The sequence below is a fragment of the Sciurus carolinensis genome, chromosome 8, assembly GCF_902686445.1.
Source record: "Sciurus carolinensis chromosome 8, mSciCar1.2, whole genome shotgun sequence".
NCBI lineage: Eukaryota > Metazoa > Chordata > Mammalia > Rodentia > Sciuridae > Sciurus > Sciurus carolinensis.
Window position 1 is genome coordinate 15101692 of NC_062220.1, and position 22059 is coordinate 15123750.

The window sequence follows — 22059 nt, forward strand, 5'->3', positions numbered from 1 at the left end:
CAGTGCCTCACATGTGCTAGGCCAGCACTCTATTACTGAGCCACAAGCGCACAAGCCTAAGCTGTATTATTGAAGTAAACTTTCTTCTTTAGGGTTTTTTCTATTCTCCTATTTTCTTAACCTTTTTTTGTTAGTTCAACTTTGTTGTTTTAGTTATTGGTTTGGTTTGGTTTTTCACTAGTTAAGCAGATAGTATGTAGAGCCAGGCACGGTGACACACACCTGCAATCCCAGTGGCTCGTGAGGCTGAATCAGGAGGATCATGAGTTCAAAACCAGCCTCAGCAATGGCGAGGCATTAAGCAACCCAGTGAGACCCTGTCTCTAAATAAAATACAAAAAGTAGGACTGGGGAGGTGTCTCAGTGGTCAAGTGCCTTGAGTTCAATCCCCAATACCAAAACAAAAAAGACCTGCAGAATCCTGGCAGTGAAGCAGAAAAAAGCTGTTTAAAATCTGTCAGTTCCTGGGTTGGGCCTATAGCCCAGTGGGAGAGCACTTGCCTAGCATGTGTGAGGCGCTGGGTTCGATCCTTAGCATCACATAAAAATAAATAAATAAAGCCATTCTGTCCTACAAGTACAAAAAATTTTTTTTAAAAAAAATCTGTCAGTTCCTGTGAAAGCCACACTTGCAGGGAGTTTGGGTCACTTCTTGGAGGAATAATGAAAAAAATCCTAAAACTTTGAGCAGATGGGTAAGGTCCTTGTCTGCAGCTCACATTGTTGTGTGTACCCAACAGGGCCTGATAGGAGTCCTCATGAGCCTAGAAGGAATGCAGGGATTCAGGATTGTGGTTAGAAGGGAAACGTGACAAATTAGATCTCCTCGAAGACACATGGCCCCAGACTGGCCTGCCGGAAGACCCGCTCCATCTCGGCCCTGCAGGCCTGACTGCTCTCATTTCTGATGGCACAGCCTGTGAGCTGGTATGGAAGTAATAAGACTGGTGCCCAAGCCATTGGAAACACGTCCCAGTGCTTCAGAGCCACGTTTTCTATATTGACTTACAGTTTGGGGATTCTCCTTTTTTTTTTTTTGTTGCCAGGGATGGAACCCACGGCTTTGTGCTTATAAGGCAAGCACTCTACCATTGAGGATTTTACTTTTTTTTTTTTTTTTAGTATTTTACTTTTTTTTTTTTTTTTTCAAAAAAAAATTGAATCTAGGGCCTTATTCATGCTAGGCAAGTACTTTACCAGCTGAGCTACATTCCCAGCCCTTAGAGATATGGTTTTTTAGAGGTTTTTAAAAAGTATTATGGATTATGATTTTTCTCTTGAATATTCTGAAATCAAAATTTCTAACTACTGCCACAATCCGGAACATTAGCATCACCCCCAGAACTCTCCTCTATCTCTTTTTAGTCAGCTTCCTGCTATCTCAGCCCAGACAACCTCTTTATCTAGGATTTTTTGTTTGTTTGTTTGCCACGCCGGGGATTGAACCCAGGATCTTGCGCATGCTGGGTAATACTCTACCACTGAGACATACTCCCAGCCTGGGAAATCATTTTAAAGAGCTCTATTAGATATGTCTCCTCTTGGATGGAGGTAGACATAATTTCTAATATATTGGATAGTTGATTTTTTTTTTTTTTTTGTATTGGGGACTGAATCCAGGGGAGCGCTTACCTACTGAGCCACATCTCCAGCCACTTTTTGTAATTTGTTTAGAGACAGGGTCTCAGTGAGTTACTCAGGCCTCTATAAGTTGCTGAGGCTGGCTTTGAACTCGTGATCTTCCTGCCTCATCCTCCCGAGCTACTGGGAATATAGGCATGAGCCACCACGACTCGCTGGATAGTTCATTTTGACAATTAAAAAGGTAATAAAACCAGATGTGGTGGCACAAGCCTGTAATCCCAGTGACTCGGGAGGATGAGGCAGGAAGATCACGAGTTCAAAGCCAGCCTCAGCAAAAAGTGAGGCACTAAGCAACTCAGTGAGACCCTATCTCTAAATAAAATACAAAATAGGAGGGGGGATGTGGCTTCGTGGTTGCATGCCTCTGAGTTCAATCCCTGGTAACCCCCCCCAAAAAAAAAACAACAACAAAAATAAACCAATCAGAATTTACTTCTTTAAATTTTTTTTCCCCCCCAGTTCTGGTGTTTGAACCCAGGGATGTTCTACTGAGCTACATCCCTAGCCTTTTTGTTTTGTATTTTTTTTTTTCCAACTTCTTTTTTTTTAATTTTTTTTATTTATTATTTTACTGTAAACAAATGGGATACATGTTGTTTCTCTGTACATGGCGTAAAGACATACCATTTGTGTAATCATAAATTTACATAGGGTAATGCTGTTTGATTCATTTTGTTATTTTTTCCCTTCCCCCCCACCCCTCCCACCCCTCTTTTCCCTCTATACAGTCCTTCCTTCCTCCATTCTTGCCCCCCTCTTTTTGTTTTGTATTTTGAGACAGGGTCTTGTTAAATTGCCCAAGCTGACCTCAAACTTGAGGTCCTCAATATCCTGAGTAGATGGAGTTGTAGCAGAGTACCCTGGCACCCAGCTAATTGTCTGTTTTTATACTTAGTGTTCAGCTTTCTTACTTAATTGTTTAGTTGTTAGCATTTGAGTATATAAAATATTTTAAAAGTCCTTCCTAATTGCATTTTGAAGTAAGAGCTGGTCTTTAGCGATCCTGGTCCTTTGTAAGTGTGCAGTTTTTCACATGTAAACTCAGATCTTAGACATATCATTTACCTTTTTTACATATATTTTCTTACCCACAGGTAACTGCTGATTTCAGCGGGGATGGGCATCAGTGCAGGTTACTTAAAGGGTGCTGAGAGCTATGAGGTGCTACAGATCCTGACGGGATTACTTGTTCTTGTGTTCCTATAGATCTGGAGCAGCAACCATTTGTTTCCCAATACAGAGGAGGCCACTCTTTTCCTTGGAACATTGGATACAATTTTCCTCTTCTCCTATGCTGTGGTAAGTTTTGGAGTATAGAATTCTTAAGTTTTTGTTTGTTTGTTTTTTTGTGGTGCTGGAGATCCAACCCAGGGCCTTATGCATGTTAGACCTCTATGACTGTCTCCCACTGAGCCACACCTCAAGTCTTTTTTTTTTTTTTGTACCGGGGCTTGAACGCACTTAACCACTGAGCCACAAGTGTAACTCTTTTTATTTTACAGTTTCTAAGTTGCTTAGAACCTTGCTAAGTTACTGAGGCTGATCTTGAATTTGTAATCCTCCTGCTTCAGCCTCCTGAGTTGCTGGTATTACAGGTGTCCACTACTGTGCCTGGCCATACTCCAAGTCTTAATGATCAATTTTCTCTTTTGGTAATAAGGATTGTATGTAAGGGTTCCCTAACACTGAACTACATCCCCAGACTTTTTAATATTTAGTTTGAGACAGGGTCTCACTAAGTTGCAAATTGAGCCTGGCCTCAATTTGTAATCCTCCTGTTTTAGTGTCTGGATTTGTTGGGATTATAGGATGCCACCACACCCAGCTGATTGGTTTTCCTTTGAGCTGTATTTCCCTCTGTAACTTCCATGCATCTTGCTTTCTGGAGCAACACAGAGTGAATTGATTCCTTATCTGAAAGAGAATTAAAGATTTTCTTCATCCTCTTTGTCACATATAGTACAGATTGCTGAAGAGCCCACTATAGATCCTTGGATCTGCTTTAATGGTTGTGTACCATTAAAAAAAAAAACCATTAAGTTTAAAAAACAAGTTTTTAAAATTTTTTTAGTTGTTGATGGACTTTTATTTTTATTTATTTATATGCAGTACTAAGAATCGAACCCAGTGCCTCACACATGCCAGGTGAGTGCTCTACACTGAGCCTCAACCCCAGCCCACGTGTCATCTTTTGAGGAAGTGAAGTCCTGGTGATATTGAGGGAAAAACATTTATTATGATGTTCATCATCTAAATTTTCTCTCATTTACATAGTGAACTTATTAGAAATATTTGGTCCTATCAGCTTAGATCATGATGGGGTCAGTTAATTTATTTGTATGTATTTATGGAGGAAACCTAATGTGTGTATCCCTGGTCTTCTGTCTCTTGCCTTGCAAAATTTTAATCCTGCCACACAGTGGGAGGAGATTGTACCTCTTTTCAACTAATTGTCACATCTGCCTCCCTGTCCTCCCTCCCCTCTCTGCCTTGTGATGCCGTGAAGCCCAAGGGTGAATTAAACAGGCAGCCAGTGTGCTCTGCAGGCTTCTGTCCTCCTTAGAAGGATGTGACTGAAACTGCAGGACATGAGAGGAGTGCAAATGCTAAGGGAATCCCTTGGGAAAGCTCCTGACTGATGTTTAAGAATTAATCTCCTCTAGAAGATGAAATGTGTTGGGGCGCTTGTTTTATCAGAATTCTTGCTCGTTTGTGTCAGGTTATCAAGTAAAGCAAAGTCATCCTGAACAATGAGATCTTGGTGTGTGAGATTTGCAGTGTAGTGTTGTTTCCTACAACATGGCGATGCCCAAAGCCAGCTAGCCTAGGCCCGTGAATCAGGTCTGATTTCAGTCTCCTAGGGTTTTGTGTGCCTCTTTTAGCCTGTGTTACTGCTGAGAGCTCTAAAATGAAATGCTTTGTTTTTAGGGTCTTTTCATCAGTGGCATCGTTGGGGATCGGCTGAATTTACGTTGGGTTCTCTCTTTTGGCATGTGCTCTTCTGCATTAGTGGTAAGCTGGAAAGATTTTATAATTATAGTAATAATCATTTTATTTTGACCAGACACTTTAGAATCCAAGCGATGTCTTCCTCCTCTAGGTAGAGTAGAACAGTGAGTTTGTTCTTCAGTGTCCTGATCCCTCGCATGCCTTATTTCTAAAGTAAGATTCTGACAAGGCCCGTTCTCGGCTCTGATTAGCAGTGTCAGTCAACAGCTTTTGCTTGTCTGACAGTCCCAGCCTCCTGTCCCATATCGTTTGTGGCTGTGCTTCACCTTTTGCTGAACTATACCAAGCTACTTTCCGAGCCCTTGACCTGTTCTGTTCTTTTCTACCTGGGTGCTTTGTCCCTCTGTTCTTCCCTCCTTGAATGGCACTCTGCAGCTCTCTGTGGTCTACCCCAGCATCTCCTTCAGGTCCTTGGCCATGTGACACCTCTGTCAGAATGCCTGACTTGATGGACTCCACTCCTGAAAGTAATCATTCATTCTCTCCTCTGAGCTCCTGTGCCTGTGTTTCTTTGCAGACACTGTGATCTTCTGCTGCTTAGCCTGGTTATATTTGTTTTAGTCTTGCTTTCCCCGAGAGTGGGTGGCCCAGGCCGTCGGACCGCAGGTCTGTTGGGCCAGGATGGCCTGGGTTTCCATCCTTTCAGCAGTTTCCTAACTCATGCTCTCTCTTCATTTGAAAAGAGGCTTCAGTTTCTTCATTTGAAAAGGGGATGTGCATGCTCCCTGCTCCTGAGTGACACTGAGGCGGATGTGAGCCTGTGGCCTTTGGAACAGTGCCTGGCACACGAGGTGCTGTGTAAGGCGACATCGGAATCAGATTTATCTTATTTATTTATTTTTTGTGGTGCTGGGGATCGAACCCAGGTCCTGTGCTTGCAAGGCAAGCACTCTACTGACTGAGCTATCTCCCCAGCCCCAGATTTATCTTCATTGCTTACTATCATCTATTAAGGAGCACTTGTGTTGATGGAAGCCATGGAGTTTAGTTAGACCCTACTTTATTGTTTTTCATTGTATCTATTCAAAGCTGCTCACCCACACATGTTTACATACTATTTTTAAACGTGTCCATATACTTCTAAAAATACTTTAAAAAATTTAGTTGTGTACTAAGCTCACCATTTTAGTATATAGTTCTCATCCACAAATAGGGTTGTGTAAACTACCCCTGCTCTTCCCAGCTCTTGGCAACCACAGACTGGTTTTCAGTTCTTATAGTTTTGCTTATTCCAGAATGTCTCATAGCTGGAATTTGACAGTATTCTGCACACTGTTTTGTAACCCATGCCACATATTCTCAAAATAGCCTTTGACTGAAAGTAAAATATCCCCTTGAGCCAAATGCCTGGAAAAAAACAGCCACTCAGTGAACCTACTAAATGATTCAGCAGATGACAAGTTAGACAGGTTTTGCGCATACAGGTGAACTCAGTAGCTGCAGTCCCCGCAGCTAGACTTGTCCGGGACTCTGCCCAGCCCAGCGCCTGGCACAGTCGAGTGAACTACACACAGACTTGTTCAGTCCTGCAGCCCTTGGAGGTGGCCTTACCCTCCACCACACAGGTCTAAGGCAGCAGTGGAGGTAGATATAAAATGAGGTGAGAAATGAGGCCTTACCCTCTTAGAGTTGAAGATGCCAGTTGGAGGGATGATAACTTATGATTTATGTCATGTGAGGTCTGCCTTTCTAGTGATCAGTGGTTACCTTCTTGGTGCCAGCTCTGGGTCACCTGTCACCCACCCTCCTTTCAGGTGCAAACTGTTTGAATGTGTTCTTGGCGTAGTCTGGTGGCAGTTGGGTGTACTCAGAGTGTCCATGTGGACGTCACATGTTCCTTTTTCTTTCTTTCTCTCGAAGGTGTTTGTCTTTGGCACTGTCACAGAATGGCTGCGCTTCTACAACAGATGGCTCTACTGTTGCCTGTGGATTGTGAATGGCTTGCTGCAGTCTACTGGCTGGCCCTGTGTGGTGGCTGTGATGGGCAACTGGTTTGGGAAGGCTGGGTATGACACTTCCTTTCTCTCCATTGCTTATTGAAATGATTTTAATGCTGGATCATTCATTCTCATCAGTCTGTTAACCTGATGCTGTAGACACTGTTCCTCAGCTTTCTGTCACTGTGACCAAATACCTGAGAAAATTAATTAGAGGAAGGTAGATGTATTGGTTTCAGATGTTTCAGTCCATGGTCACTTGCTTCTGTTGTTCCTAGGACTGGGGTGGGCAGAATATCACGTGGTAGAGCAGATCTGCTCACCTCATGATGACTGGGAAGCAGAGAGAGAGGGAGGAAGGGAGGGGGGACTTGGGACAAGATAAACCCTTCAGGAACGTGTCCCCAGTGACCGACTTCCTCAACCAGGCCCTGCCTCCTGAAGTTTCCATCACCTTCCAGTAGCCACTGACTGGGGACCAAGCTTTGCACACATGAGCCTGTAACAGACTGTCCACATCTTCCTTCCATCTCAGTTCATGTTGAAGTGTATAGGAAGTGGTGTGGACCTCAAAGATGGTCTCAGCCAGCAAGACACATTGCTAACACTGCTGGCCATTATCAGTTTTGAGTGTGAGCTAAGGCAGTATATCTCAATTTTGCTTATTTTCCCCCTTGTACTGAGGATTGAACCCTAGGGCACCAATGAGGCACATCCCTAGCCCTTTTTTATTTTGAGACGGGGTCTTCCTAAGTTATTGAAACTAACCTCAAAATTAAGATCCTGTAACCTCAGTCTCCTGAGTCATTAGGATTACAGATGTGTGCCACAGTGCCTGGCTGTTTTATTTGTTTTTTAAACTCATCTTCCCTTTAGAAAACCTTGTCTTGCATGACATCCCATCTCTTCTTTTGAGTTTTGCCTTCCCTGTTCTTTTTTGAGATGCAATGATCTAGTTTAACTCTCTTACATAAAGAGAAGGAAACTGAGGCCAAAAGTTATCCATGTGACTTGCAAGTCACACAGCAGGGACTGTAACAAAATTCAAATGGAGGGACTAGAGTTGTAGCTCATTGGTAGAGCACTTGCCTCACATGTGTGAGACACTGGGTTTGAGTCTCAGCACCACATATAAATAAATGAACAAAATAAAAAAAAGTACATCAACAACTAAAAGGAAATATATTTTAAAAAATTTCAAATGGAGAATGCCAAACTGTGGGACTTAGACTGGACACTTTTCCCTTAAACCCTCACATAGTTGTGAGATTATATTTGACTTTGTGTGTGTGATGCGGGCCACAGGATGAAGAGAGGTACCTCCTAATGCATCCTTCAGGCCACCCAGAAAGAAGAGACATGTCAGAGTCCTAGGATGGAAAATAAGTTGGGATAAGCAAAGACCTGATTTATTATGTGTCATTGCACTTCTGGAACATTACTGGCTTAGATTTTTATCATGTGTTATCAGAGGCTTATTTACTCATGTGTGGCTCTGTTTTTTCTTGTGTGTTTGCTAGTTTACGTGGAGACCACTGTATGCGACAGATATTATTCACCCACTGGTGGTTAGTGCATGCTCTGGCTGTCTCCTCTCAGTTTCCCAGCTTCCCCCATTTTATAATGGGAGTTAACTTGGTCATTAATGATCTATAATGTTTTTAAAGTCCATCTATAAAATGTCTTGTGGTTAGAATAAATACCACTTAAGAATGCTTTGCTTGTATTTCAGGGTGCTGGTGCTTTCTGTTCTGACTCTGGCGTCACTGGTTTTACACAATCACATCGTAAAAGGCATCCGCCTAGGGAATTCCAGTTTTCTTTTGGAGTAGATGAGAATGCCTGCTCACTTTTTTGCGGGGAGAGGGGTAGTGCTGGGGATTGAACCCTGGGCACTCTATCACTGAGTTACATCCCCAGGCCTTTATATAGTTTTTGAGAGAGTCTCGCTAAGTCATTCAGACTGGCCTTGACTTGTGATCCTCCTGCCTCAGCCTCTCCAGTCACTGGGCTGATTTTTTTCTAGTAAAATTTTAAGGTAATTTTTTTTCCCATTTGTGATTTTTTTAAAATCATAAAAAGTTTTTTTATTATTAATCAGAAAATATAAAGAACAAAAAGAAATAAAAGTTAAACCAACTGACATCCTGTCACTCAAAAGATACTAGTTTTAACTGGTACCATTTTGAGAGAATTCTAAGCTTTTATAAATTGGTTGACAGAGTATTTGATATCAGTGACTGAGCAATGTGACCACTTCATTATTTCTGTGAATCAGTCACAAAGAAAAAAGGTGAAGAAAGCCATTGCAGTTTGACTTTGAAAGGAAGCCCGTTTGTTTTTAACAGGTCACGCTAGGAGTGGAATCAGTAGTGCATTGCTTTAGATTCTGATTCCTGTGAACCGTGACAGTAACCCGCAAAGTCCACAAAGACTGTGAAGCTTAAAACAGTTACTGTAAGCCAGACTCTCTAACATCATGTTTTTGGTCAGCCAGTGTTATTTGGATCCTGACTTTCTGACTTTCCCTCCCTGATTCTCTTGATGGACTTTAATATTTTTATAGTATTGGGGTATTTTAGAACTGGAGATGAATTGAGAGATTGTTCAGGTCAAATCATTTGTTTTCCAGATGAAAAATATTGGGGGCCCAGAGAAATTAAGTGATCTGCTGAGGGCGGATATTGGCCCTAATAATAGCTATTACTTTGAGTCATGTCACTGCTCTGGGTCATTAGGGAATGTGGTTTTTAAAACCAAATTTAGACTAGATAATAATAGTGCTCCCGTCTAGCCCTTTCCCCAGGGTTGTGTATTGCTGCACCCAGTCCTACGGGGAGAACAGCTTCTAACAAACGGGACCATGAAAGTTGCTTCCGTGTGATCCCAGCTGGGAGTGGCAGAGCTCAAACTTTCAGACTTTATTTCTCACTCTACGGCGTCTGTCATTTCATTCATTTCTAAAATTTCCTCTGCCTTGGTGAGGTTAGAAAAATCAAATAGAATAAATAACAAATTTGAATGTTGAAAACAGTAGCTTTTTTTAAAAAATATTTTTTAGTTGTCAATGGACATTCGTTTATTTATTTATTTATTTATATGTGGTGCTGAGAAATGAACCCAGGGCCTCACACATGTGAGGCAATCCCTCTACCACTGAGCCTCAACCCCAGTCCCATGAACTTCTTAAATTCTTTTTCTTTCATCTGCCCTGCTGCTATTGTCTACCTCCAGAGCTAGTCCTTTCTCTCCAGGACTGTCCTAGTCGACAGTTTCTCCTCCACTAGACTCTTCCTCTTTTTTTTTTTTTGGGTGCTGGGGATTGAACCCAGGGCCTTGTGCTTACAAGGCAAGCACTCTACCGACTGAGCTATCTCCCCAGCCCCTAGACTCTTCCTCTTGTTCGTCTCTTTTCAACTTGTTGTTTTTTCCCGAGGTGCCAGGGATTCGAACCTGGGCCCGTGCACACACTGAGCGAGTTAGCTATTCACCCACTTCTTGTACGTCTCTTATTTTTTCTCTGTTAGTGCCATTGAGGTACACAACAAGCTTCACATGTGTAAAATGTACATTTTGATGAGCTTTGGCCTGGGTGCACCTGTAAAACCATCATCCAAACAAGAAATGTACCTTGGTGATTCCTCCTTCCTACCTCTCACGTTCTCATCCTTTTGCTGCCATCTCTATGCAGTTGTTGATCTGCTTTCTATCCCTTTAATTTGAATTTCCAAAATTTTATATAAATTGAATCATTCAGTGTATACTCTCTTTGATCTGCTTTTACTCAGCATAATTAGAGATTCCTATTGTATGTATCCATAGTTCATTTTTTTTCCTAGCTGGGTCTGTTATACCACAGTATGTTTATTTCAGCTGTTGATGAATATTTGGGTTGTTTTCAGACTTTGGTATTATAGGTAGAGCTACTGTGAACATTTGTGTACAAGTCTTTGAGTGGACATATGCCTTCGTTTCTCATGAGTAAATACCTAGAAGTAGAATGGCCAGTTTGTGGGGCGGATGGGTTTTATCCTTTCAAGAAACATGAAATCTCTTCCAAAGTGGTGCCATTTTACATTCCCACTAGCAGAGTGAAAGAGTTCCTGTTGCTTTACATCCTTGCCAGCACTTGGTATGTTTGTTCTCTTGAGTTTAGCCATTCTTAGAGGTGTGCAGTGATATCTTGTGATTTTAATTTGCACTTCCCTTATGTCTTATGATGTTGAGCATCTTTTAATATCTACTTTTATCACCTATTTTTCTGTGAAGTAACTACTAAGGTCTTTTGCCCTATTTTCATAAACTTTATTTTGAGATGATTATAGATTCATATTTAAAATTCTAGTGCATCATCTGTTTTCTTTTCATTGAATTTCGAAAGTTTTTCATGTTCTGTGTGGAAGTCTTTTGTCAGGTAAGTGATACATAGATATGCTCCCACTTTGCAGTTTTTCTTTTTTAATTCTCTTAAGTGTCTTTGGATGAGTCCCAGATTGAACTTTAATATCATAAAATCTTAGAAGAGACCTGATGTTTTGTCATTTGGTGTATTTAAAAAAATCTTAAATACAGTGCTCAGTCTGTAAAGTGAATCTTGGCTGTTATGGTGATTTTTCCTGAACCACGTATTGAGTCCCTTGCAATCCTGTTGTCTTCTCTCTTCCTCTGCTCTCCTTCCCAGGCGAGGAGTTGTCTTTGGTCTCTGGAGTGCCTGCGCTTCTGTGGGCAATATTTTGGGAGCGTGTCTCGCTTCATCTGTTCTGCAGTATGGTTATGAGGTGGGTATTTTTTTTTAGATTTGTGTGAGTGTGTGTGTGTGTGTGTGTGTGTGTGTTTAAACATTTTTTTTTTTGTAGTAGTAGTAGTCATACTGTGCATATTCGAGACTACCGAGAGCTGTGCTTGGGTAGGGCAAGGCTTTTATTAAAATTGGAAAAGCTTCCAGTGAATTAAAACATAAAAATTGCTGGACATGATGGCTCATGCCTGTAATCCCAGTGGCTTGGGAGGCTGAGACAGTAGGATCTCAAGTTCAAGGCCAGTGTCAGTAACTTAGCGAGGCCCTAAGCAACTTAGCAAAATAAAAAGGGCTGGGGGTGCAGCTTAGTGGTAAAGTACCCTGGGTTAAATCTCCAGTATCCTGCCCTCCCCCGGCAAATATACCATATTTATGGCAAATATACCATAAAAAGAGTCGAATGACTAGAACTAAGTGAGAAAAAGTATTAGTAACCTATGTTATGATAAAGGGCTAATATCTTTTTTTTTTTTTTTTTTGTGGTGCTGGGGATTGAACCCAGGTCCTTGTGTTTGCGAGGCCAGCAAGCACTCTACCAACTGAGCTATCTCCCCAGTCCCAGGGCTAATATCTTTGATACATAAAAATAGATCTTTGTAACCTATGTTATAATAATCTCTTATACAAGGAACATGTGCAAATTTTAAGGAAAAGACCAATGATACAGAAGGATAAAGAATTTGAATAGATAGTTCATGGAATAGTAGTAGAAAGCTGAAAAATAGTATGAAAAAAATAGTCAGCTTCACCCATAGCTAATTCATTCATTTAATAAATATTTAAGTTCCTTGCTTTGCTCCAAGACGCTGGACAATGCAGCATTGGCCAAAAGGGACAAAAATCTCCATCCCTGTAGAACTGAAGTGTTAGTCAGTGGAGAAATGTGAATTACAACTATACCAATAAGAGAGAGAGAGAAAGAAAAGCTACCCTGAATGCTTATTGCATAGCCCAGGAGACTGATAAGTTGTGTTCCTGAGGCCATGAGCGGCATTGTGGCTGGGGAGTGCAGAATTCCCTGAGGCGGCAGAGATGGCGGTGCCTGCCAAAGTCGCAGCCGTGCAGTTCACCACCAGGAATTAGTTGCCCAGGTGAATATGCTTGGATGTGTAAAAAAGGAGGTATCACAAGGCTATTTGGCATTGTTTGTAGTAGCCAAAGATGAGAAAAATGTCAGCTATAGGGAAATAACAAAATTCTGATAAACCTGTCCAAAGAAGGACTTGCAGCTACGAAGTAGATTAGGAAACTCTGCTGTTAGAGATCAGGCACTGGAAAGGTCTCAGAGACAGCAAGGCACAACGTGGTATGCAGTAAAAGATGCCATTTGTTAAAAAAAAAAAAAGGAGGAATTAAAGAGTATATATGTATTAGCTTGTGGGTCTCTGAAACAGTCTCTGGACCGTAAACATTAAATGACAGCAGTGTTGGGGCAGTTGAAAGAATGAGTGGATTGCAAGGTGTAGGAGGGAGGGATTTTTTACTATTACTTTTTTCTTGCTTGAATCACATGATTGTATTACCCACTCAAAACCCCAAATAACTAAAATTAAGTAGCTTTTTTAAACAGTAGAGTTTTTTTTTTTTGGTTATTGTTTTTTGGCAATACTGGGGATTGAACTTGGGGGCACTCTACTACTGAGCTACATCCCCAGTGTTTTTTATTTTTATTTTGAGAAAGGATCTCACTAATTGCTGAGGCTGGCCTTACTTGTGATCCTCCTGCCTCAACCTCTCAAGTTAGTGGGGTTACAGTTGTGCACCACTGTGCCCAGCAAGTGGATAATTTTTTAAAGCAACTCACCAGCGATTCTGGTCTAGTTAGAAGCCCTTCCTCTAAAGGGTCACCTTTGTTCTAGTCTTCTTAGCTTTGCTCCTGGATTGTACTGTTTGGTTCAAATGGAAATTTCGCTTTATCCCTTGTGCTGTTCTCAGGCTTGACTTCTGGAAATATTGCTTTTATTTTGTAACTCACTTGTTCAGACTATTTGTCTTTATCAGGCTCCAGTCTCTTAAATAAGTCAGCTGTGCAACCTGGCTGTTGACTCTTTACATGTTCTTTCTTAATTTTTTTGTGGTCCTGGGGGTGGAACCCAGACTTCTCTCTCTCACGCTTGGCAAGCACTTTACTACTGAGTGACACACCCCGCATGGCAGTTGACCTTGATCTTGGTGTCACTTTTCCAAGTCATTTTACCCCCTGCTCTCCCCTCACAGAAGCCCTTGCCCTTGGTCCTGCAGTGCTTTCCACCTTGTTCCCACCCTGCACCTTTGCTTTCCTTGGCCTGGAAAGATGGACCATTCATTGCTTTGACTTTCCACTCTTTCCTGAGTGACTGTCCAGCTGCTTCAGTCTCGTTTTAACTGCTTTCTCCACTTGAATTCCTGTCTGTCTTCCTTTATTCCTTTCCTTGTACTAGGAATTGAACCCCAGCTGTACCAGTGAGCTACATCCCTAGTCCTTTGTTTTATTTTACTTTATTTTGAGACAGGGTTTTGCTAAGTTGCCCAGGCTGGCCTCGAACGTAAGTTCTTCCTGTGACAGTCTCCCAGGTAGCTGGGATCCTAGGCATGTGCCACTGCCCCATCCCTGTTTCTTGCCTGGGGCCTCTCATTTAGTTACTGTTGCCACTGTAGTACTGTTTTGGGTGTCCTTTAATCCCCACAACTGTATGTAATGTCTTTGAGAGCAGATACTGTATTTTTTCTGGAGACTGGGTGGTGCAAAAATTTGGGGCGCTAGTCCTACTTTTACAATCCTAACAGGGCAACTAAGTGTCTCAAGGGCCCCCATTGATTCTGTGTGAACTTCGCAGAGTCCTTGGGAAAATGAAGGAAGTCACAGGTGGAGCCCGTGGCAGAGGGCCTGTGCAGTGTGCCCAGCGCCGAGGTCCTCCCTGGCCTCCCCGTCCTTCTGTGCCGCCCTCGCTGCCCCCAACTCACTGTTAAGGACTTTACCAGCGGTCACTGCCCCGTAAGAACCTGCTCTTCCCTCTCCTCCAGGACGCCTTCCTGGTGACAGCGTCTGTGCAGTTTGCTGGTGGGATCGTGATCTTCTTTGGACTCCTGGTGTCACCAGAAGAAATTGGTGAGGAGATGGGTTTTTTTTTTTTTTTTAAATTTATTCTTATTGTAAACAAATGGGATACATCTTGTTGATGCTGTGTTTTTAATTAAAAAAGTCTTATTGTTAGGGGCAAAGAGAAATCTGAGGCCAGAAATGGAATCTCTTTTTTTCCTAGGAAAACTGTGAATTTCTTCCAGCAAAATCAAGGAGTACTCTTGGCATTTGTGTCTTGTTGGCATTGTCCCATTCCTGGCATAACTGCGTGTGTTCAAGTGGAGTGAGGCACATCTTTTATAGATAAGACTTAGCATTTGAAAAACTTTTTTTTTGGTAGTGCTGGGGATGGAACCCAGAGTTTTACTCATGCCCTGGCAAGTGCTCTGCCCCTGAGCTACACACCTGGCCTCCAAATGATTTTTATAGTTGAGATACTGACTAGGAATTGGCATGGTTGTATTTATTTACATTTTGTGTGTGTGTGTGTGGTTTTGGAGATTGAATATAGAGTTTTTCACAAGCTAGGCAAGTACTCAACTACTGAGCTACGTCCTTAGCCCATTATATTTATTTTATTTTATTGGGTACCAGGGATTGAATTCAGGAGCATTGAACCACTGAGCCACATCCCCATTCCTTTTTTGTATTTATTTAGAGGCAGGGTCTCACTATGTTGCTTGCTTTTGCTGAGCCTAGCTTTGAACTCAAGATCCTCCTGTCTCAGCCTTCCAAGCTGCTGGAATTACAGGCATGTACGACTGTCCCTGGCTAGTCCTTGTTAGTTTATTTTTTTGAGACAGTGTCTTATGAAATTGCTCAGGCTGACCTCGATTGTGATCCTCCTACCTCAGCCTCCAGAGTAGCTGGGATTTCATGCATTGCCTGTACCCCTGGCCTCAAGTTTCTTCTTCTGCAAAATGACAATAAAAATAACATCAGCTAGATGCAGTGGTGCACTCATAACCCCAGGAACTCAGGAGGCTGAAGTAGGAGGATCACAAGTTGGAGGTTCACTAAGTTCAGCAACTTGGTGAGGCCCTCTCTCAAAATAAAAAATAAGAAAGGCTGAAGATGTAGCTCAGTGATAGTGCTCCCCAGAGTTTGATCCCTCGCACCAATTAATAAGTAAAATATCAATTCCGTAAGTGGTGGTATACGCAAGCCCTTCGCACCATGCCAGGCACACAATAGGTCCTCTGTAAATGGTAGTTTTTATTGTTGTTTTAGGTCTCCCAGGTATTGAGGCAGAAGAAAACTTTGAAGAAGATTCTCACAGACCGTTAATTAATGGTACTGAAAACGAAGATGAATATGAGCCTAATTACTCTATCCAAGAGGACAGTACTGTTACCCAAGTGAAGGCAATAAGCTTCTACCAGGCTTGCTGTCTTCCCGGTGTCATACCGGTAAGAATTGTTCAGATCCCCTTGTGACAGCCAGCAAAGCCTTAGGGCCCTGAGGGTTACTCTGCTTGGGGTAAAGCTATTTGAATAGTTAGCGTCTCTGATTCTTGGTTTAGGAATGCGCGTTCAGACGTGGTGTTGCATAGTGTCCCTCAGGTTATCCTATAACTGGAGCAGAACTGGCGAACCCTTTCCACGAAGACCAGAGAGTAAACCTTTTCAGCTTTTTTTTTTTTTTTTTTTTGCAGTGCTGAGGATTGAACCCAGGGCCTTGTGCTTGCAAGGCCCTTTTCAGCTTTGAGGGAACCATAAATCTTCACTAACCCTCCGAGTAAAGAAGCCGTAGGCAGGATGGGACAGAAGGGCATGGCCAAACTTGAGCCAGGAGCCCTGTTTGAGGCAAAATTGAGATTTTTAAATGTATATTTTTTGGCCTGTCGAAGTGTATAGAATAATATACTGACCAAGAATGGTTTTGAGTGGCTCATTGCCTACGTTGTTTGCCTGAGTTCTGATCTTTCCAGGGGAAAATGCCCTTTTTAGAAGGTCTAGAGCAGAACGTGCCTTGCGTCTCTTGGGGACGCGTCCTGCGCTGCCACAGCCTCTGCAGTCAGGAGAGCTTTCTAACGCTCGGACGACTCCCTCTCGCTGCGGCGTTCCTGTCTTGACGTTTCAGCTGCTGTGGGGGCTGGAGTGGAAACGGAAGCAGAGGCGATGTTTCCAGCCTACCCACTAGCTTTCTGTGAGACCTGGGGTCTCCTCATCCTTGTGTCTCAGGCCCCTCTCCAGAGGGGAGCTGTTACACCACTCTTCCCTGGGGTCTGGACCTTGGGTTATTGTGATGTGAGACGCACCTGTTTTTTGTCATTTTGTTTTTTAATGGTGCTTCATGAGTGCCACCTCCCAGGTAGATTCAGTTCCGTAGGCCATCTTGTTTCACACTGAGCAATTCTCTTCTGCCTGTGACCCCAAGATAGGAAAACCCTTAGAACAGATAGTCAACTAGGAGTTAAAATGTAATTCCTTGAAATTTTTAAACTGAAAAATGATTTTTAGTATAAAGGAAATGCAGGTTCCTTTAGGCCTGTTCTTATGGCAAGCTATAATCTTTCAACTAGTTACTAAAATATTCCACTGGTAATAGTTTAGTTTTTGAGGCAGAATTTAAATTTGTTGTGACTGAACGTGGAACTCTGGTGCCATTTCTTTGTACTTACAAGCCATTGTTCTCTGTCATGGGTGGGGATGTGAAGGAGCTCTAGTTAGCTTCGTGCCTTTGTCTGTAGCAGGCTGTCTGGACAGAATGCTCTGGAGACTGGGACATGGCTCTCTAGGGGGTGGCTGCTGTCCTGCCAGGGAAGCGCCTTTAAAAGAGCGAAACCCAGGGGATAACTGGCTGCTCCAGGGCCAGGAGTGGACTGGCCAGACACCCTTTGAAGTCAGCCCCTCCCCTCCCCCCGTCCTTTGATGCTGACTGTCAGGATTTCCTGGTAATAATGTGTTGAATGTAGGAGTCTCAGCGCCCCCACCATCTTAAGGCAGCTGCAACTGCTTTCCCTCAAGAGAGGGTGACAAGGACTAGGAGGAGCGTGTTCTTCCTTTTGACTCACCAGAGATGCTCTTCTCTGCCACTGGGTGTGGAAATCAGGGCTTTCGGAAGCTCTCATGTGAAAGTAGTTCTAATGTGGATGTTTTTCTTAGATCTCTGGCTGAGTCACATGCTCTCTGTGGTTCATAATATTAACTTTGCTGGAAGTAGAACAACCAGGAAAGTTCGGCTGCTTGTAGTAAGAACTGTGATGTTTGCTAATTTTATTTGCCTGTGGCTAATGCTGGTCAGTGGCAAGAATACCACTCACCTTTGCCTGAATAAGAAAATAGGGGTCTGTGCCCTGCCTTCTGGGTTCCAAATACTGGTTTGCTTCCACCAGAGAACCGATTGGAGAAACCAGGTATAGTTAAGAAGTAGCTGCATACCATGTTTTTGGTTTTGTTTTTTATTCCAAAGGCCTTTCTGCAAGCTTCTTGAGAGTAAGGAGAAGAGGGAAACTGGGTAAAGTTGGGCAGATGGGAATTTGAAAAGTTGTTTAATTTTTAGTCAGTCACCATTCCTCCCATGCTCTTATATTTTGTTGTGCTTTTTAATTGCATTAAAAGTTGTGCTCATGCTGTGGCATGCTGTTTGTCCCTTACTGATAGTCACGTGTTTTTCCGGTAGTATTCGCTGGCCTATGCCTGTCTGAAGCTAGTGAATTACTCCTTCTTCTTCTGGTTGCCCTTTTACCTGAGTAACAACTTCAGATGGAAGGAGGCTGAAGCTGACCAGCTGTCCATTTGGTACGATGTTGGAGGAATCATAGGTATGTTTAAAGTTTATTACTATAGCCATTTTTCCTAAACTGTCCTAATAGTGAACAAACTTAAAAATTACCATAGGAAGGAAGACCCAACCCAAGGCAGGGCTATGATTTATGAGGCTCAGTTCTTTGTTGATTGGTCAGTTCTTTTGTCTTGGGAAGTGCTTGGGGATCTCTTTAAACACAACCTTTTCGGGTACTTTCAGCGCTGTCCTGGCTCTGAAGCTAATTGTGAGAGATTCAGATTAGAAGTGAAGGTGTTCATTTTCACTGCCTCTCACCATCCCCACCACCCCCAGCCAAGGAAGCAAACATAATACAGCAGTGTGTAGATTGTCAGGTCCTAGAGGTAGGGACAACAGCAGAAATTAATTTTTGTGTTTTGCAGTTTTACAGACTTTAATAGTGACTTGGTGCTGTAGCCAGAAACTTGAACAAGGCAGTAAACTTTTAAGTAAGAACAGAATGCATTTCAATAGGCATGATATATATGCCTGTGGCAAAACCTTAATATTGTTGGATGTGGTAGGGCGTAACCCATAATCCCAGCAGCTTGGGAGGCTGAGGTGGGAGGATGACCAAGTTCAAAGCCAACTTCAGCAATGTAGCAAGGCCCTAAGCAACTCAGAAAGATCCTGTCTCTAAACAAAATTTTAAAAAAGGGCGGGGGATGTGTCTTAGTGGTTAAGCACCCCTGGATTCAATCCCTGGTACCAAAAACAGAAAATAAACCTTAATAACCTCTAATCATTCAAGTTATCTCTAAATATTTTAATGTTTACATGTAGAATTGTGGTCAGTCTAAGCTTCCCTGAGCACACGAAAGCAGAGTATCCTTAGGTGATAAACTGGTACTGTGGTTAAACTTGGCTGCCCTTATTCTTAGATCCAGAGCCAAAGGTGAAGTTTGCTACCTTTACACCTGATCATACTTGTTTTTTTTTTTTTTTTTTTTTTTTTTTGGGTGCTGGGGATCGAACCTAGGACCTTGTGCTTACAAGGCAAGCACTCTACCGACTGAGCTATCTCCCCAGCCCCCCATACTTGTTTTTGAAAAAATTCTGGTATGTGGTACTGGGGATTGAATCCAGAGGCTCTCCTACCACTGAGCTATATACTACCAGCTATTTTTAAATTTTATTTTGAGACAGGGTTTCACTTAGTTGCCCAGGGTGGCCTTGAACTCGTGATCCTCCTGCCTCAGCCTCCCCAGTCATTGGGATTACAGGCCCACACCACCACAGCTGGTTAGACCTACCCATAGTTTTGTGTCTTCTGAAATTAAAATTGCCTAGATACCTGCCATCTGGTGGGGATGTACCAGGTGTTCCATGTTCCCTAAAACTCAAACTGATGCTTTATCCAAATGTGACAGTTTTACTCAAAGGAATCCCATCCTTGTTTAAACCTCCTGACCTGTTTGTTATTACTAAATCATACTTGCTGCATTTAATTTTAGTGAATATTTGTTTGGCACTGTTAATAGCCTGTGAGGCATGTTCCTTCATTGATCGTCTTTTAAAAGCAGGGAAAATGGTAAGAAATCATGAAGGGTTTTTTTTTTTTTTTGCAGTGCTGGGGATCGAGCCCAGGGCCTTGTGCTTGTGAGGCGAGCACTCTACCACCTGAGCTATATCCCCAGCCCCTGGTGAATGGTTTTGATGATTTGTCTTATTTTGGTGTTTGATTTGTGGTGTCCTGTCCTCACTGACTGGCATGCTGATTTAAGTCAGTTCATCTTCTTAAAAGGAAATGGTGAAGTGGACTTGTCGGGGGAGCCGGTCACCATTTTGGCTGGACCTGACAGGAGGACTATTGAGCTCACGGTGAGCACATCTCAGGCAGCTGAGCTCACAGCTGAAATGGTTGTAACTGCAGTGTGCTCTTTGTGTTTGAAGGTGGAACTTTGCAAGGCTTCATCTCTGACATCCTGCAGAAGAGAGCACCAGTGTTGGCTCTTAGCCTGCTCCTTGCAATTGGCTCCCTCGTGGGGTACAGTCGTGAGTATTCCTTCAGTTGTTCCCTCATCTCTGGGGAACAGGCATTTGCCTAGAGTCAGTGACCAGCCCTGGAAAGAGCCTGTGATCAACTGGGGCATGATATGTCACCTATGTATCCACCCATGAGTGCCTGGGATCACCATCGTCACGTGGTTTTATTGGTGTCAGAGGAAACTGGCATCTCGCCTGCCTGGTGGATTTGTTTAAAAACTTGCCTGGGAGTGTGCATGCTTTGTTTGAGGGGTGGCTCCAGAGGGACAGCATTAGAGCCAATAAAACAATAAAAGGGGCGAGGCTTCAAAAGCAAGAGATGCTAATTAGTAGGCTTGGTGTGTGTCCTCAGATGCTGCTGAGGCAGGGAGAGCTTTTCTCCAGCTTTTAAAAGTCTCATTAACTTGGGCACCAGTAGAGGCAGACATTACAAATAAAAGTTGGAAGAGGCCTTGAAAGGATGGTCTCTCTTTGTTGGCTCTGGGAGGGATTTGTGAGGTCACAAGATGCAGACCTTTGTGTTCTCTTTGTGGAGGCACATGTAACTGCCTTTGCAGTCACTGTGGCGTGTCTGTGTCTACTCACAGGTTCTCCAAATGACAAGTCCATCAATGCTCTTCTGATGACGGTTACAGGTATGGCAGATGGTGCATTCACTGTGCTGTTACTCTGTAGGTTCAGAGGAACACGGGAAGCTGTCTCCCCCTTAACTTGATTGCTACTAAAAGTTAGTCACCGAGAGCTCCAGTGATAGAAAGAAAGATGATTCCTTTTCTAGATTCTCGTCTTTTTCTTAACTGGCTCTCTCAGTCTTTTTATGACAGAAGTAGTCCCTGCTGAGGCATATTCTAAAAGTTTTGACTATTGCCCCAGCTTTGGGTGTGACTTCAGAAAGTGGCTAGGAAGATGCCACACTGGAAACCAGTTCAGTGACCTGTACTGTTGAAATAACCTTTTTCTTTCTTTTTCTTTATGTTTGATTAAATTTGGGCGGTCAACTGATCAAGTGAGGCAACTCTGCTGTAACAGAATTTGACAAGCTGGTGTCATTAATTATTAATGCAGACCTCACGTGATTTGCTATGTGTTTCCTTTCTGTGTGTTTTCTATCAGTACACCACAGTGTCACATAATTTAAGAAGATCCCAGAGGAGCGGATGTTAACTAATTTGAAAGGATTCTGTCTGGGAGTTTCCTTTTTCTTTCCATTCCTCCTTAACATACTAATTACGGTGTCAGAATGATACTTTGCCCTATCCAATGGCTTGCTGCTGGTGTTATGAATCATGTTTTAATAAGAACCCGTTCTGTTTTTGACTTCAGGGTTTTTTATTGGTGGACCTTCTAATATGATTAGCTCGGCTATTTCAGCGGACCTGGGTCGCCAGGAGTTGATCCAAGGGAGCAGTGAGGCTTTGGCTACTGTCACAGGAATTGTCGATGGGACCGGGAGCATTGGAGCTGCTGTGGGCCAGGTGAGAACAGGAGGGTTGGGATGAATGCTGCGTCCTCCGTGCAGACTGGGGCAGTCCACACCTGCTGTCTGGGCCACAGTAGGTGGCACTCTTGTGCTGTGGAATACTTGCTGTACTGAAAGCCTTAGGTTCTCATCTCCTCTGTGACCCAGCTGTTGTGACCTAATGTGGAAAGTCCTCTACTTTTTGTTTTTAGTTACTTCTTTCCATTTTTACCTGCATATTCTTCCTGTCTCCAAATTAGCTAAGGCTTCATAAAATTGATCCTTTGACCCTAGCCCACAACCCACTTCTTCCCAGGCTGAACTTGGCGCTCCAGGTGGGAGTGGTGTGAGACACATACATCTGTTATCCCCATCTGCATACAAACCCCATTTTTTC

The 22059-nt window shown here is 42.9% G+C and overlaps 1 protein-coding gene across 3 annotated transcripts in view; it reads left to right on the top strand.

The window, feature by feature from the left end:
- Positions 1-22059, top strand: part of Slc37a3 (solute carrier family 37 member 3) — a 50589-nt gene that overhangs the window by 17949 nt on the left and 10581 nt on the right. For all 3 annotated transcript variants that reach the window (XM_047562260.1, XM_047562261.1, XM_047562262.1), the window contains 10 exons: positions 2851-2943; positions 4573-4656; positions 6514-6659; positions 11272-11368; positions 14392-14476; positions 15680-15858; positions 18074-18215; positions 20111-20212; positions 20791-20838; positions 21527-21678. In XM_047562260.1, coding sequence (XP_047418216.1) covers positions 2851-2943; positions 4573-4656; positions 6514-6659; positions 11272-11368; positions 14392-14476; positions 15680-15858; positions 18074-18215; positions 20111-20212; positions 20791-20838; positions 21527-21678 — 1128 coding nt within the window. The remainder of the gene's footprint in view (positions 1-2850; positions 2944-4572; positions 4657-6513; positions 6660-11271; positions 11369-14391; positions 14477-15679; positions 15859-18073; positions 18216-20110; positions 20213-20790; positions 20839-21526; positions 21679-22059) is intronic.